Source organism: Platichthys flesus, chromosome 8 (genome assembly GCF_949316205.1).
Source record: "Platichthys flesus chromosome 8, fPlaFle2.1, whole genome shotgun sequence".
NCBI classification, from domain to species: domain Eukaryota; kingdom Metazoa; phylum Chordata; class Actinopteri; order Pleuronectiformes; family Pleuronectidae; genus Platichthys; species Platichthys flesus.
Genome location: NC_084952.1, coordinates 16,128,226 through 16,145,574, shown reverse-complemented (window position 1 = coordinate 16,145,574; position 17,349 = coordinate 16,128,226). Strand labels below are relative to the sequence as shown.

The 17,349-nt window shown below is 42.1% G+C and overlaps 2 protein-coding genes across 2 annotated transcripts; one reads left to right on the top strand and one right to left on the bottom strand.

The window, feature by feature from the left end:
• Nucleotides 1-3,888: 3,888 nt before the first annotated feature.
• On the top strand, nt 3,889-10,489 carry rufy1 (RUN and FYVE domain containing 1). The gene is made up of 17 exons (XM_062393885.1): nt 3,889-4,244; nt 4,520-4,699; nt 4,973-5,090; nt 5,178-5,279; nt 5,868-5,991; nt 6,097-6,158; nt 6,277-6,412; nt 6,527-6,628; nt 6,713-6,829; nt 7,442-7,609; nt 7,689-7,786; nt 7,880-7,999; nt 8,504-8,633; nt 8,944-9,038; nt 9,116-9,164; nt 9,266-9,343; nt 9,437-10,489. The coding sequence occupies exons 1-17, from the start codon at nt 3,914-3,916 to the stop codon at nt 9,575-9,577; spliced, it is 2,151 nt and encodes a 716-aa protein (XP_062249869.1). The 5' UTR covers nt 3,889-3,913; the 3' UTR covers nt 9,578-10,489.
• Nucleotides 10,490-10,555: 66 nt separating this feature from the next.
• Nucleotides 10,556-16,160, bottom strand: LOC133958868 (heterogeneous nuclear ribonucleoprotein H-like). The gene is made up of 11 exons (XM_062393886.1): nt 16,081-16,160; nt 14,952-15,048; nt 14,684-14,848; nt 14,457-14,600; nt 13,419-13,557; nt 12,493-12,674; nt 12,181-12,335; nt 11,925-12,060; nt 11,753-11,836; nt 11,503-11,595; nt 10,556-11,313 (listed from the first exon to the last, which is right to left on the bottom strand). The coding sequence occupies exons 2-11, from the start codon at nt 15,031-15,033 to the stop codon at nt 11,216-11,218; spliced, it is 1,278 nt and encodes a 425-aa protein (XP_062249870.1). The 5' UTR covers nt 15,034-15,048; nt 16,081-16,160; the 3' UTR covers nt 10,556-11,215.
• Between the last annotated feature and the right edge of the window lie 1,189 nt (nt 16,161-17,349).

Sequence of the window (17,349 nt, the reverse complement as noted above, 5' to 3'; positions counted from 1 at the left end):
TATGGGCGACTTCAACACGCCCACACTGTTTGTGTGTGTGTGTGTGTGTGTGTGTGTGTGCGTGTGTGTGTGTGTATGTGTGTGTGTGTGTGTGTGTGTGTGGAAGGGTGTGTGTGAGGGTGAGGGTGTGCTCTGTCAAAATTGTAGACTTATTTACGTTATAAAGATATTAGGACTAGTTAGGAATTAAGTAATAGTTGCATAGCTCATCATTTTTTTAATCTTCGGTTGGAGCCACAGTAAGTTCAAATGGAAATAGGATAAGGCCAACTTAGGTATTGATCATGTGGAGGATATGATTTTAACTCCTATAATAATTATGTATTTTTGTCATCCGTGGATCAGCCCAAACACTTATTCGAATTAGTGGCCCCACTTGCTTAACATATCTTTCCTTTTTCAACAGATTATACTCTTTTTGAAGATATATCGTTAAGACTCACGGGATGTTATTTGTCAAAATGCATGATTCCAAAACTTGAAAATAGTTTTTTCTCTTGATTTATTTGATAAGTGTAAATATTATTTTGTGTTTCTGTACTTATTTTTTACTATGTGAGCATCTCTCGCATGTATAAATGTGTGTGCGTGTGTGTGGGTGTGTGTGGGTGTGCCTCGCCTTGCACGGTACAACCTGTATTATTAATATATATATTCATCTGTTCCCATCCTCTTCTTAAAGCGTTAACCTATTATAATATATGATCGTCTTTCTGTGGTTTTGGTTGCTGTTCATTTAAACTCATTTTTTCTTCATGTGGAGTGCTTTTTCAAGCAAAGTGAAATATAGATACATTTGATCTTCGTCATACCATCACTGCTCTCGTTTTGGAAAGCCGTTCCCTTTTTAAATTCGGAGGATGTGAGAAAGAGTTCTAAAAAAGTAATTTGTGTAAGTATCTAGATAGATAGACGACGAGACAACCATAGTGATGACTGCCTGTCGAAACTGGACTGAAGCATCTTTTGAGAGGTACCAGCAGTGAGAATAGTAAAGATTGTTTGCGCCACCACGTGGTGAAAGAAGGAAGCTGTTTGGTCATTAAAAAAGATTGTTGTATCATTTTGTCTTGTTCCTTTTGTTGTTGTTGTTTAAACATCACTGCAGGAAAAAGCACATCCTGTTTTATCATAATTTTGAACAAAACCCCATCTCCCATCAATTAATTTTTTTAAGAAAATAATTTATGTATGTTTTCTGTCAAACATGTGTCAACTGTTAATTTGTAAACTGATCCATTCACTCCACTGAGGGAGTCTGAATAAAATCTCCCACAATAGAGCTGATGTTTAAAGTTACTTACCAGCAAGTAGAGGTCAAACAGTGCAACAGGTCCAGCTTAAGAATGGCAAAAACTCGAGTCCATTCCCCAAACCTATCACACCAAAAACTATCAAACTGAACCTTAGTCCTCGAGAGGCTAATCGTGGGGGAAACTGTTACACCTCTAACTCAGTGGGGTGTGAGGTCAACGGCAGAGTGCTCTACCCACGTTCACCACAACACTATAATTGAAACAAAGGATTCCCTCAATAGAATATGCTGTCTGAAACCAAGCAGGGGGAAAAACGCCCAAAAAAACTACAGCCTTTCTTTTACAGCCAACACCACAAAAATGAGCTAACAGAGACTGACCAACTTCCCTCTCAAAACCAAATGTCGATTGTGGCAGAGGATAAACCTTGAAACATTCCAACAAGGAAAAGTTCAACTTAACCACCTGATCCACACTCCAATGTCTGAATGTGCAATGTCTGCTGCCACGAGGCCTGCGACCCACCAACATCCATCATCTTCCATGATATTGTTACACCAGCTCTTAGCCCCAACTTAAAGGAAAAGTTAACTACATGGTTGCTGTAAGTAGCACCAAGGAAGCTTAATGATACTTTTCTATATACTGCACAATCTTTGAATGCATGGCCGAACTGTTGAGTTGAATGACACAAAATAATATATATGACATAAGGAGCTTTCTTGTCAGAACTGCACCGCAAAAATTTTTGAGGAAAAATCAAGCATCACAAGCAAAAAGATTTGAAATTGAGTTATTGGTGGCCTTTAGATGAGCATAAGGACAGAAAACAGGGTCAAAGGCCTTGTTCTGTGCAAAGCTAATAAAATCTACCAGCACCTCTAAAGCTCATTCTAATTTCTGCAAACCTCCAATGGTCCTTCATCTACACCTAGCTGTTAGTTTTTTTTCGACCGCTGATAATATAGGTAGTAAAACCACTTGGTGGTAAAAGGTCAGTACCAGGAATCAGGAATTACATTCAACTATGGGCCAGTTTTTATAGAATTTTTATGGGGGCATTCATTTAAAAAAAACTAGAAAGGCAGCCAGTAGAGCAAATGCGACATCCCCTTTATAAAACAACATACAAATGTTTTAAAGTCCATTAGATCCAGACAGGTTCATGATAAAAGTTCAAGAGGCCTGAGGTTTGATTTGATTAATGAATAATGAGTGACCCGTACTCCTTGTGCTAGTTGATGGGAACAATATGTAATTTATTCGATCACCCAATATAACCTAGAAGGTTTTGCATGAATTTTCTGAATTATATTAAATTAAGTGTGTCTCACACTGTGATTCTTGTAAGGCATCATAGGCCAAGGTTGGAAACTGGTTTATTCTCTAACAATAGGTTTTTAAAGCATGTTAATCATCCAGTTTCTAAAATACAAAAATACAAAGGTAACTTTAAGTAAGGCTGTCAGATATATGTAGTAAAGTAGAAAAATACAATGGTGTTCTCTGAAATGTGTCTCCAAAGCAGCATAGAATGACACAGACACACAAACAATACTTTTTCCATCTTCTTACTGTGCTTAGTTTCTCATGGCAGGGCCCTATAGGCGAGATTTCAGATTGGCGCCCCCCAACATACACATGCAAACTTTCATGCATCCCCAAGAACTGTTGGACTGTATACAGCTGCACACACAGGTAGACAAAATTGTAAGCTATTAAAAGTAATACAAATATATAATTAAATATATCAAAAGAGTCTGAAATCAGCTGTACTACCAGCCTGATGGGTAGAATTGGTCGTTTTCCAACAATAAGGTTGAACCCCCAACCTGCTTGTTGGAGATCGACCAGGCTTTCTCATCTGCATGTTGAAGAGTCCTTGGCTCGATACTGAGCCCCTAAAATTGTCTGGACTTTAACCGACTATTCATTACACAATATCTTACATTAAAATATATTAAAAAAAATATATAAACATATATATAAACTGCACAGGAAGTGCGTGGTCCACTTGTGCGCAGGAGGTAAAAACATTTTTTTTGAAAAATAAATAACAGAAAATAAATGAAAAGTAAATTTTTACCACTTTCAAATTTTCTGCAAATTTTGGTAATTGTTTGAGCATGTTAAAGAGCTCAAAAGCCAATAAATGTTCCTGAAAAATAATAATCCTGTTATGTCTGTTAGTGCCTGTCAGTGCTTTGGCCCTAAATATCAATCCTATAAACATGATGACATTTTTTCATCAAGTTTTTTTTAATTATTCTGTAAGAAATTGTGGACAATGTCAAAAAGAGATACTCCTATCTCGTAATTTCCAACAAAACAAAATCCTGGATCCGCCCCCTTGTTCACATCCCCACCAAATTAATATGTTCTCTCCTGACCAATATTGCATATTTCCACTAAGTTTGGTGGGAATCCGTCCGGTAGATTTCGAATAATGCTGCTCATTTACAGACAAAACAGAGAAAGCATGACCCCCTTGGCGTTGGAGAATACTTCTGTCCATAGGTGGCGGTAACAAACTCCTGAACTAACTGACTAACCGCCAAAAGCCCAAATCTATAGAAGAAGAAATAAGCTCGAATGACATGCCTGATTCGTCTCCTCTGGTCACATGAGCACTGGGGCGTAGGGGAGGGGGCACAAACATGGCCGACGAGTCGGAGGAAGTAAACACAGCTGCAGGGGACGATGACACTGATCTACAGCTACACGAGCCCCGAGCTTCTGCAGCAGAGACCGACAGCGACTCAGACGGCCGCGATGCGCCGGGCCCGGCGGAGAAGCCGACTCCGGCGGCGGCAGAGAGCAACTGGTCGGCCCCCATCCTGTCACTGGCTCGGAAGGCCACGGAGACGATTACCAGCGGGGTGAGCTACGCTGCCGGCCAGAGGAGTCATTCTCTGGGATCCGCTGCGAGCTCCCCGACGGAGAAGGAGCCGGAAAATGGACTCAGTCCTACTTCTAAAAAACTTCCTGGTACGCTGCGACTGTTTGTTAACATTTGATACCCAAGTTAGTACTTTCTATTGAACCAAAGTTTTTAAAAACATCACAGTCAGGGTCGATCTGCGTGACTTCCTCTCTGCTGTCAGCTGTCAGGTCATGTGACCTCACGAGTGAAAACCAGATTTTACGGGTTATGTTCGCACTTTGTGTTTATCACTACTTGTAGTGTTTATGGGTTGTTTCTGATATCCCTACCACGTTTAGCGTTTGTTTGACTGATCCCAGTTACATTGCATCTGTTCCAGTCCTGCCCCCCAAAGACCCCACGGCCATAGAGAGGTCCAACCTCCTCAGCATGATGAAGCTGAGCATCAAAGTGTTGATTCAGTCCTCCTTGAGTCTGGGCAGGACGCTGGACTCAGAGTACCCTCCCCTGCAGCAGTTCTTTGTCGTCCTGGAGCATTGCCTCAAACATGGCCTGAAAGGTGAGACAGACCAGGGAACAGAATTTATTTATATTTTCCGGTTATGTCACAATATGGGGGAGGTAACATTGATTCACTGGAGGTGCCCCCCAAACTTTGGAACAGTGCTCTCCTTTTGTACATATATTTAAGACCAAACTCCACATCATAGCATTTGTATGCTTATTTTATGCTTGTTAATGCTCTTTTTAAATTTTGCATTGTCTTCTTTTTTTGTACAACAATTGGTTGTTTTCAAATGTGCTATATAAATGAAATTGACTCTTTTTTCAGCCAAGAAGTCTTTCATTGGTCAGAACAAGTCCATATGGGGACCCCTGGAACTGGTTGAGAGGTTGTGTCCAGAGTCCGTTAACATTGCAACAAGTGCACGAGACATGCCCAGCATTAGGTATGCTACTGCACAAAGTTGTTCAGTAATTCTACAATGTGAGGTATATGCTTAACACCTGTTATATATTCATTTATTCTCTTTCAGGACCGGTTTGGGTAGAGGAAGGGCTTGGCTACATTTGGCGCTCATGCAGAAGAAAGTAGCTGACTATATGAAAGCTTTGCTGGACCGCAAGGACCTCCTGAGGTTAGCTAGACCCATTTCAGACCTGCGATTAACATCTATCCTGATCGATCCTATCACAAGTGGTGACTGAAGTCACCCAAATGCCTCCTCAATGCGTCCTGAGTTCTGATAACTCAAACCACATGGAGAGGCCGCATCTGGGATGCATGCCACATCCTTTTCGCTTTCTGAACGTAAACACGTCCTGGACCACATTCTAAGAACCGCAGACTCAGCTGACATCCCTGTACCGCTACAAGTCATCCACACTTTTACCTTTCAATGGTCCACACACCGATTTGTAATCAGCCACAATCTCTCTCTTGCCGACACACACAAAACACTGTTATCTGACACATCTATAAACTCAAAACAACAATAATTGGCGATATTTAAAGTCGTGCTTATTTGCATTTTGAGCGGTGAATTGACATTTGATTTCAAGTGGTCACAGGAGATATTCAGGACACACCTTGTGAGATCTCTCAAGAAGGATGTTTATGCCGGGTCTGAAGAGGGCCTTAGACGTATCAGTTGTGCAGGTTAAGCACCAAGCATTTTACCCTGACTACTTGCAGATCATTCCATGTCTGTTTTCCCATGTTCTAGTGAGTTTTATGACTCTGGAGCGTTGATGATGGAGGAGGAAGGGGCGGTCATTGGGGGACTGCTGGTGGGCCTCAACGTAATTGATGCAAATCTCTGTATTAAAGGGGAGGATCTTGACTCTCAGGTGAGTGCTTAGGGCCGACTCATCCCAGCAGTCCCACACCTCATCTTCTCTTGGAGAAACAGGTGGATCTGGGCACACAGTGACTGGTTTCTCTTTCCCATTTAGGTGGGAGTCATTGACTTTTCCCTTTACCTGAAAGATCCAGCCAACAGTGAGACTCAAAAAGAGTAAGTGGACTGAGCCTCTTATCCACACTGGGTGTCTTCCTGTTTTGTTCATCTCCTGCATGATAATCATTGGATTTCAAACAAATCTTTTGCCTATCAAACCCTCTGTCTCTGTTAGTGATGTAAAGATGACAGCCATATTGGATCAGAAGCACTACATTGAGGAGTTGAATCGTAACTTGAGCGGCACCGTCACTGACCTTCAGGCTAAGATGGACTCTATCGAGAAGACCAACTACAAACTCGTGGAGGAGGTCAGAGGAACTGTGTGCAAACTGTTGTGTGATTACTTGGAGTGGCAGCAGCTGTTTGCCCTGGATTGTGTGTTTTTCACCTGGCTCACGACTGTTTGTTTTTCTTTCTCTCAGCTGACGGCAGCGACGGACAGAATCAACTCTCTGCGGGAGGAACAGGAGCAGCTGAGAAAACACAATGACTCAATCCTGCAGTGCAGCCAGAAAAAGGAAGAGGTCTGAAAAGGAACTGTGGCTAGCTCAACCGCTCCATAAATAAATAACATACAAACTGTATGTTTCATTCTTTTCTCTTTTCAGGCAGCTCTTCAGGACAGCCAGGTGGAGCTGGAGACATACAAACAGACCCGCCAGGGCCTGGATGAGATGTATAATGTGGTGTGGAAGCAGTATAAGGAGGAAAAAAACATTCGCCAGGTCAGTTTTCAACAGCTAGAGGACGAGAATATAACGGGGATGTTCTAGTGAAATGTGACTCAGCTGCTCTGTGTTGCTTCTTGGGAGGATGTGGTGAAGGCAGAAGATACTTGATGAGCATGAGACGGGGATTAGAGCAATTTACAAGTTAGCCTCCACCCTATCATTTATTCATGTATTAGAAATGCATGAATGAAAGAGAGCCAGCGTCAGCCCTTATCGTCAACAGCTCTCAAATCTCATTGTCATTCCAACAGGACACTTTTTCTTCCTGAGATATTTGTATTCTTTTAGCTTTTTCCAATTTTGCGTACGCCGTGTTAGAAACATCAACATCCCATTCGCTCACTGTGAATTTTCCTGACGTAGTCTTACACAGACCCACTCAGACACTTTACAAGGAGGCTGGCAGGAAAAGTTCCGAAAAATGTCTGAACTGGTTGACTTGGTCATTCGCATTCTCACTTACAGCCCATTTGGAAAATGTCAGGAAGATGTCTGGCATCAGTGCATGTCTCAAAGCAGCGTCAGTTCCTTGTCAACAGAGGTTTCACAGACTGCAGAAGTGAATTAGACTTGTGTTGTTTGTGTTCCGACAATGTGTGATATCAGGAGCTGGAGCGTGAGTTGGAGCTGCAGGTGGGGTTTAAGCAGGAGATGGAGGTGGCCATGAAGTTGCTGGAGAAGGACACGCATGAGAAACAGGACGCGCTGGCAGCCCTGCGACTTCAGCTCGACCAGGTCAAGACGCTTAACCTGCAAATGGTCCACAAAGCTCAGGTAGACCCACGGGCATTTCTCTCACTTGTACATCCACTCAGACAGAACCCATGTTTATTCAGCTTATGTGACTCTTTAGGACTCGCAACGAGAAGCAGAAAGAAAGAAGGCAGAGGCTGTGCAGCTTGAGGAGAGGATGAATGAAATGGAGAAATCAATGGTGGAACTAGAGCAGAGGTATGTGTATGTGTGCACATGAGTTTATGTGTGTTTTATAATGACTTTTTTCCTTAACAACTGTTCTGCTTTTCGGTCTTTTGGGGGCCACAGACTCCAGACCTCGGAGCAGGAGCGCAAACAGAGCGACCAGTCTGACAAAGACATGCGAGTGGAGCTGGAGGGAAAAGTAGATGATCTCCAGAAACAACTGACCGACCTGGATACACAAAGGTTAAGAGGAAAAAGTTTATGTAGCATACATTCACAAACTAAAAAAATGACAGATTATACAGAGGAATAACATTACAACCATTAAGTTTTCCTGTTAATTGGCCTTATTAGGGGAAAGGAATGTCACTACCCAGGTCAAACAGTGACACACTCATTCACATTCAAAAATCTTACAGGTCCTTAACACATTATAGACACTTTTAGAAAACCAGTCCACTAACCAGCAGATGTTTCGATCCCTGTCTTCACCAGTTCCCATGCCTAAATGTCCTTGAAAAGGCTACTAGACCAAATATTTGTGTCTCTATCAGTGTGTGTTTTATTTTAAGATAAATTGTCATAGGAAATAAGAATATTTTTTTAATCTGAATAAATCAAATAGTTTTCTTAAGTAGCTGGTGTAAAAACTCGGTTTTCCAATCTTTAAATGGTTATTTTAATAAATGGGTCCTCTATAGTTATTGTATGCTCAACTTAAGATCCCATGTCCTGTTCTATGCACAGACTGGGTTTGGAGAAGGAGCTGCGCACTGAGAGGGAACAGAGACAAGGTTTGCAAAAAGCTCTGCAGAGGGAACAGGACAACAGCATGGAGCTCCGAACACAGCTGCAACAAGTGCAAGGCCTGCACACGGTCAGTGTCACACAAACCAGGGTTGGTGCCAGTTAAGGCTGGAGGTGGATTAGGAATTATGAAAACCTTTTTATACTATAATGAAAAGTCCATATACACATCAGATACGTTTGCTCACTTGCCAGTTTTGTTTTAATTTTTGGGTTCCATCTCAAACCTGCTAATTTGTTTTACTGCTGTAGTTATTGGTTCAACAGCCTGAGTGATACATTTTATATCCTATTCAGGTTTTTCTAAAATTAGCTAATACTTGATAAATCCATGGACTGCTGTGATCCTATGGTTTGTTTCCTGTGGACTGATGATGCAGGAGCTGCAGGAGTTGAAGCAGGAGAAGCAGCAGCTGCAGCAGAGGTGCGAGCAACAGGAACAGGCTCTACAGGAGATGGGACAACATCTCAGCCAGTGAGTGCTTTTGACCTCATCTTTTTTATTGGTCTATGTTATTATATTTTCTTATGTTGCATTCATCTGTATCAAAGGTCTAAACTCAGTATGGAGGATTTCAAGGAGGTCAACAAAGCCCTAAAGGTAAAATGTGATGGTGTGGATGGTGCACTTTTATTATTGATTCTGTAAGATCTGAAAACATCATGGGAAACCTTGTCTTGTCCTTTCATTGCTTGCATCAGGGCCACGCTTGGCTGAAGGATGATGAAGCCACTCAATGCAAACAGTGCCTGAAGGAGTTCTCCATCTCACGCAGAAAGGTAGGCTTCTTTCTTATTGCATCTCATGTATTCCTTCTCTGTATTGTGGACCACCAGTCATTTAAAAGTGGTGATGTATATTTGTGTTGGCAGCACCACTGCAGAAACTGCGGGGACATCTACTGCAGCAACTGCTCCAGCAATGAACTGGCCTTACCTTCCTACCCTCGGCCTGTGCGGGTGTGCGACGTGTGCAACGCCCTCCTGCTACAAAGAAGCTCCAAAGGCTCCTGACAAAACACAAACGAGTGTCACGTGTATCTATGAGCGCCCTCTACTGACCACATGCTCATCCACTATCATTGTTTTTAAATTATGAATGTTAAAAAAATGTCAAGTCTTTAGGGAATTGGATATGTTCAATTTCCACTTAACCTGAAATTCAGCACGATTCTGTCGAGCTGTTTTCAAGCGTGAAGAACGCAGGAGGAGATAAGATCGTGTAGAGCATGTTAGAGGAAGGACACTAACAGACTGCAAATTCAAATTGTCAACAGCTTTGAAAGAGACGCTGACTTCTTCTGCGTCTTCTTCATGTATTGCTTGTCTTTTTTTTCCCCTGGAGGTGTTTAGTTTTTTTTTTTTCAGTTTTGTCTTTATTGCTTCCAGTGCATTTTCCTGCTCTATTGTCACACAAGCTCACTTGGGACATTTCACCAGGGGCTGACAGGAAAAGTTCTGAAAGTGTTCTAAGCAACCGACTCAGACGTTTGCGTTCTCACATACCTATAATATCCAGAGCATGTGTGAAAACAGAGTGCTTCATTGCGGGCCACCTTTAACAGTGATAGGATGAGCTAATTAAGTTTGTGCAGACTTGATATAGTTTCATTATTTAATATTTTCTGGCTGGATTAACAGGTTTCACATTTTGGCACTGGCTTGATAAAGTTATCAAAAGTGTGTAGTTTATGTTGACGTCTCTTGAATGATACTGCTGGTGTTCTGCTTTAGTTGAGGGTCACTGGTGTTGCTGGTTTACAGAGAACTTGTGTACATCAACATTTCATCTTAATTTCTATGGCTGTTGCCTCATGCAAAACTATGTAAATGACTGTAGAATGTTAACAAATCTGAATATTTTAGAATGTATTATAACATGGTTTTTGTGGATTGTCACAAAATAAAGCCATTTTCTTAATTTGAGGAATGGTGACAATTTTATATCTAGACATTTGATAAAAATTAATAAAACCTTTTTTGAAATGTGTGTTTCAATTAGATATTCCAGACTAGTTTATTCAAGTTGTGCACAGGAAATACAAATAACATTTGAAGTAGAAACCTACATGTCAGCAGATTCCAAATGCACATGCTGTTGATACAGCCCTCATCCAGACAAAGTGCTCCATCAACAGTCACACCTTTAGAAAACAAAACATGCTCCGACCATGTGAAGTTTCAAATTCAGATTAACACTTTAATTGGAAATTAAAAGCTAGAAGATGAAACGAGGTCAAAACATAAGCTACCAGAACAGATTTGTTTTGTTCATGCACTCAGACATTGAAAATGATGGTAAAGCCACCGGGACAGGATGAGTTAACCTTGAGGAACAGCCAGGTGTTGGGTGAATAAACACAAAGAACACATTTCCTGGTATCAAAATTTTAAAGCAGATTTTCTGTGAGATCTGAAAACTGAGTATTGGGGAAGACGAACAGTGCTTCCGACAAACTTCTTGACACAAGATGATCTCGCTTCGGTCTGAAGATCATCCACTTAAAAAAAACAAATACAAACCCTACCGCTCAGTATTTTCAGAACAGCCTCACCTGACCCTAACGTTTTAATAGGTGACTTACATTTCCAGTCCTTCCAGCAAATTGCTGAGTTAAAAAGAAACATCAAATTAAGGGGGAGAAAAAAAATCTACATTCCCCATCCCCCACCCAGTCCATTCATGGAGCCTCTGCTTCCTCCTCCTCCGCTGCCGCCGTAGTAACTGCTTCCCATGCCGCCCTGGTTACCTAACAAGAGAAAGAGAATACATACTATAGGACCGGGGAGTTCAAGAACAAACAAAATCCTGCACTTGTGCCCTTAGATAAAAACCTGCCAAGGCTTTTTTGCTATTATATATCAATACTTAAGAGCAGGAAAGGTTCTGATTCAGGGTGAATGTGGACAAATCCTGTTGTAACAGAGCTGACACTCACTATAGTCATTGTAACCGCCCATGTTTCCTTGGCTGCTGTATCCCCCAGAGTACCCTGAGCTCAGCTGGCCACTGCTGTAAGACGACTGGTTACCTATGGAGAGGAAAAATCATATCAGGTGTAAGGAGACATTAAATAACTAGGAAATACACTTGTTTTATAATGATGTGCTTTTTCTTATCAGAGCTTATAGAATACCTAACAAATAACAGAGGCAACTATTTTCAAGACATTTCAAACAAATGCTCACCCATGCCACCCATCATCTGGCTGCCATAAGCGCCATTACTGCCACCTGCTGTTGAGTTCAAAAACAGCTCCACGTATCGATGCTCTGGGGGGACAGAAAAAGGGAGTGAGTGACACTGAATAGCAAATACTGCTATATAGGGTTGAAGTAAAGACAGACATTCGTAACTCACGCATGTTTGCTTTGTCTTTGGACATAGCTGCCACAGCATCCTCGTGTGTTGCAAACTCTACATCTGCCTCCCCGGTTACTCTGCCATCGGGCCCGATCTCAATATGGACCCGCACCGGATTCAATGGTGAGAAAAACTAAGAAATGCAAACACAACAAAGGATTAACTCGTGCTAAATTGCTGTCCACCTGCAGCCTGCATCGAGTAGATTGGAATTGAGCAGTGCATCTGTTTTGTAGTTATTCTTCTGTCTTACATTGTAGATGTCTGTCTCTGAGGCTCTGTACGGTAGCCCCCTCATGTGGACACAGTGGCCTGTTGTACTCTGGAAGGAAGAGCCTCCGCCGCCGCCGCCACCACCACCGCCGCCACCACCACCACCGCCATCTCCATACCGTCCGTCCGATACACCTGGATATACATTAGGAAGATTAACACAAAGTCTTATGGGGACTTTACATCCTAATCTTATTTCTGTGCAGAGTTAGCATGAAGGTACGAAGGGTGAGTGATAATTTAAAACAAGTGCACAGGTTAATTGATCAGCAGATGTGATTTTGTCACCCACCTCCTCCATATCCTCCTCCACGACGCATTCTGTCATAAGATCCCCCTCGGCCCATCATGTTGTAGCCACGACCACCTGAGGGCCGGTCATAGGGGCCAGGTCTCTGCATGCCCATTGGTTTTCGCTGGGGTTCATAGTGGGTCCGCACTTCAGCGCGGCTACTCTTGAAGATCTCAATGTACCTAAGAGCATATAGACACCACATTTAGGGCATGTAGAATGGATCGATAGTGCATTTGCTCAATACTGATGAAACTGGGCTATTTAGATGCTGTCATGGTGTAGTCCATAGGTGGTTATATCTTTTGAGGAATTAATGAAAGTTGTTAATGAAATAGATTCAAGGAATCAACTTATTTACTGGGCCTAAATTACTTTTACCCTTTTCTCATGGTTACCTGAAGCGATTTACAGATCTGATTCAGTGTGTTGTGATGTAGCATCCTGTGTCCTTGCCATGACAGCCATAGTTCTGATTTCAGAGGGGTTGAGAGGGCACCAGCCCTTCTGCAACCCACTCTATGCATTACCTGTGACAGTGGGCCCCAGATCCTTGTGTGCAGTAGCCCTCTGATTTTACCACCAGGGAGACTCCTTACCATTTATCAGCCTGGACTCATGTTTAGTGCGGAGGCATCATATGTTCTCAAAATTAAACATGTACTCAAATTGGGGATGACTTTAAAAATATACATGTATAAAATAAGAATGGTGCCCAAGCAAGCTTGTGTTCCCACAGGACATTGTGAATGTGTGGTCTATATGGAACTAACATGGCAATAAGTGTATGGATTTGTGGTAAATATTACATATATGCTTGAATAAGCCAAGATTATTGTATAGTCAGATTTGCATTTGGTTTTGATGTTGAAGGTGCACACCATAAGAAAAGCAACTTATCCAGCCAACCAACCAACCATCCCCACCTGTGCCCTATTCTTTCCTTGTGTTTCTTTAGAGCCTTTTCAGCTATATCCTGTGAAGCAAACTGCACGAAGGCCTCCCCCGTACTCCTCCCCTGGATGTCCACCGGCAATGTTATCCCATTTGGCACGATTTCCAACCCTTCAACCCAAGGACAGATAACCCCAGCAGGGGACACATTAAATCACATTCCCAATCACAGAGAGAAGTTTCTCTAAAGAGAGAGATATCAAACTTATGGAAAACTCTACACAATCATCACACATACCAGTTCAAGATTTAAACCAGTGACTGGCCTTTAACAACGACTTACATTTACTGGATTTTGGGGTAGAAAGGAATGAGAGGATAGAGGAAGAAATATGGAAAAGGGCACTGTGTGGGAGATCGGGCTAGTATTGGTGTGTTGATGAAGAGAGAAAAAGATCCTGGTGGGTGACATGAGTCTGATTACTGTTCGTCCATAAGAAGCTCATATAACATTTGGAACATCAACGGGAAAAATTATTAAAAAGACAAGGGTGTGAGGAGATGGGGAACAAGACAAATGGGGTTAGAGACTTTCATATCAGTGAGGAAGGGGACCCATTCCATTATTAGCAAATTACCATTAGGCACTGACAGCTTAAAATGTAGCTAAGCTGTTTTACTTCTAACAGACCCATTTAAAGAAAATGTGATTAAAGTGGGTTCAAGATAGTTATGATGGGCATAGATAGAAAAAGTGTTTTCGCATAAAATTTGCCCCTTGAACAAACACTAAGTATTAGGTGTTCAAATTTTCTCAATAAAATTTTAACTGCCTTCCTTTTCCGGCATAATTTTCTCACTGTTCATCAATCCAAGAACATATATCATTTTTGTAATGCAAAATTACACAGTAGGTAATTATTCTCCCATGTTACATGGACCTTTGTGTAAATCAGAGCCATATTTAGTGTACATTCAAAAAAAGAAACATGAAAAACAAAAAGTTTAAATTGCCGCTACTACTTTGAGGAAGTTTCCTATTAAATCGCAGAACCGAGATCTAACCTTACCTGAGAAAAACTGTACTATCTCCTCTTTGCTGCAGCCAAAGGGGAGACCTCGGAGCCGAACGAGCCCATCTCCTGCTGTCTCTGGACAGTTTGGCCCTGTGTGCTTCATGACCCAGTCCATCTCCACGTTGTTGGATTTAAAAACTATATTGCAGGACACAATGCAATCAGTTATCACAGCTAAACAGTCATTACCAAGGATTTATCTGTAAAGCAGTTGTACACACCTTCCACGTATCTGTGACCCATAGTTTCTCGGTCTTTCTTCACTGCAATCTTCAGGTCCTCCTCTGTCTCCAGCTCCACAAATGCCTCTCCACTGGGACGCCCCTCTCTTGTGTAGGTGAAGTGGATTCCACCTCCTCCATTGTTGATGACTTTACAATCGGCTTCTAGGGTTCAAAAACACAAATGCCCATTAAAACCATTTCCAGCTACTTCAAATTTGTTTTTCCCTTCAAATTAGATCTAAATATGTGCATTAAAAAAACCAACCTGCGAAAAACCTCTGTACTTCGTCCACTGAGCAAGACCAGGGGAGACCCCTGATGCGTACAACATATCCTTCGTCTGCCATGGCTGGTTGTGTTACCTGAAGAGAAATACAAAACTAGTATACATGTGGGAAATTAACAGGCATAACTTTATCGGGTCAGCTCATACATTCGTATCCTGAATATTGGCTCTGTCCATATAACTAGCATTCTTTGTCACAGCCTCACAACAACATCTACCAGCAAAAGGTGATTTTCAAATAAACCACGTCTCACATCTGCCTGCACGTTGAGTCCCCAAACACTGACTCTTCATTCTGATGGGGAAACATTGGCCTACATTTCTGGAGGTTCGCTGCACGTGAGCAACATACGTGAAAATTGGAAATTTGCCGGGGCCGTAAAAGCCGTTTAAAACGCCATCTTCCCTCTGAAAGGTAAAATGGGGTCACGTTCTTGAGCGATCACAATGGTCTCTCGAGTCTGTAGCGTGGACGTAGTGCTAGGAGTATGTGATTTTGTTAGCAGCGCCATCTTGAGGCCTTTTCATTGAGGAAAACCTGTAAGTACGAAATCTTAAGAAATTTCGGTTTTCCGAATTGTCCGTGCGAGAACGAGACCCGTGGTCTGGGAGAAGGAAACAGGGAAACTGTGGCTAATAACCAGTTCCCCGCTTTTTCAAAACACAAAGGCTCTGATGCCCACTTAACAAAAAGCGCGAACCAGACGAGTTGGTTTCGGGAAGCTAGCAACACAACAAAGCCGAGCTTTAGCGGCTCCTACTCCCAATTAGAAAACATTTCTGAAGTTTAGATGCATCGATTGATGTAGAAGAGACCACAGAGGACATGATGAATTAGTAATGAGGGCCCTCGTTTGTTTCAGACCGGGTGCGGGGCCTGCAGCGCCTTCACCACCGCACCCAGACCCAAGAACAAAAGCGGCCCTCTCGGCCTACGCCATGTTATTAGCTGCTAGCTCCCAGGCTAGTATGTGCTAACTAACGGTAACGTCAATGTGATAGAATGAAGAGTTCTTACCGGAACCTATTCAATGAAATAAATCCAAGCTTAGTTCAAGCCCATGTTTTAGCAAGATTAGTTAAAGGAGAGCTCCGTATATGAACTTACCTGATACAAGCGTAGATACAACACGCCGGAGTGTGTGTGACCAGACCTGCGTGATGCGGAGGAAACCTTGCGCAGGGTTGCCAGCGCCTCCCCTTACCGTCCCCCTTTCAGGAAGTGTAAAATGACGTGCTGAATAATACACTCCGGCACAATTACACTATTTCACAACCAAACCCTTACAATTAAACTTCTAATCAATATATTTGTTTTTAAATTTAACGAAATAAAAAATATATAATGTTTTTCTTTTCTACTATGTCAGAATTTACAGAAAATGTGGGTTTTTGGTTCATACCTGGCAACCCCGGCTGTAGAGCCAAGCGCCTCCGGCCGTTTGTGAGTCCACGATGGTCCACGCCCTGGACCGATGACGCGGCCGCCCGAGGCCCTGTGCGGCCCGGTGGCGTCTCCTGGCCTACAAACCTCAGACTGGATATAACCAGAGGAGCCGCTCTCTCCTCCATGCTCTGCAGATTGAATCGTGTGCAACTCACAGGACACCTTCCACAGCAACACCTAACAAAACACATTTACATTACATCACCACCAAATATCACCATGTCACTAAATTCATGTACAAACGGTGACTCTCCTTAGTCGTGCAATCACCCTATGCCACTGCACTTTACGTTATAGCATCAGTACAAACCAGTATAGTAAAGGTTTATATAATGTATATACTCCGAACTTTTCATATATTTTTTTTCTTAATCTTTTTTATTTTCTTGTCCGTGACTGAATTTGCATTATGTGTGGATAGATAAAAAGTTTTTTCTTATGTCTTATCTTAACATACAATAAGCAACACTAAATACCAGTTCATAAGACATACAAATAAGTAGCAAATCACAGTAGATAATGATAGAGGTTTTTTTTGTATGATGGCGTGTAACAGTATCAATAGTATTAGCTTATTTAGGTTTATCATTGAAACAAGGATACATTGAAAACCCCTGGCTACTATAAATGGAAGATTTGCAAAAACAAATTCGCAGAGGTCAAGTGCACAAGTAGCATTTGTAACCATCTAGATCTACATCCAAGATGGTGGTTTGTTGCCCGGCCAAAAGTAATGAATGCAAGCCGATTATAGATCACTTGCTGAAATTAATCAGTTCCGTGAAGGAGTAGCTTCATTCAACAATTTCAGACTTGCCCCTTTGTGAGGCCATTCGAATCACTCAGGAATGCAGCTCTGTACTGGCCATGGACATGAACCCTATAAATAATGACCAAGCTCCAGAATTTAATTTGTTTATCTATAAGAGG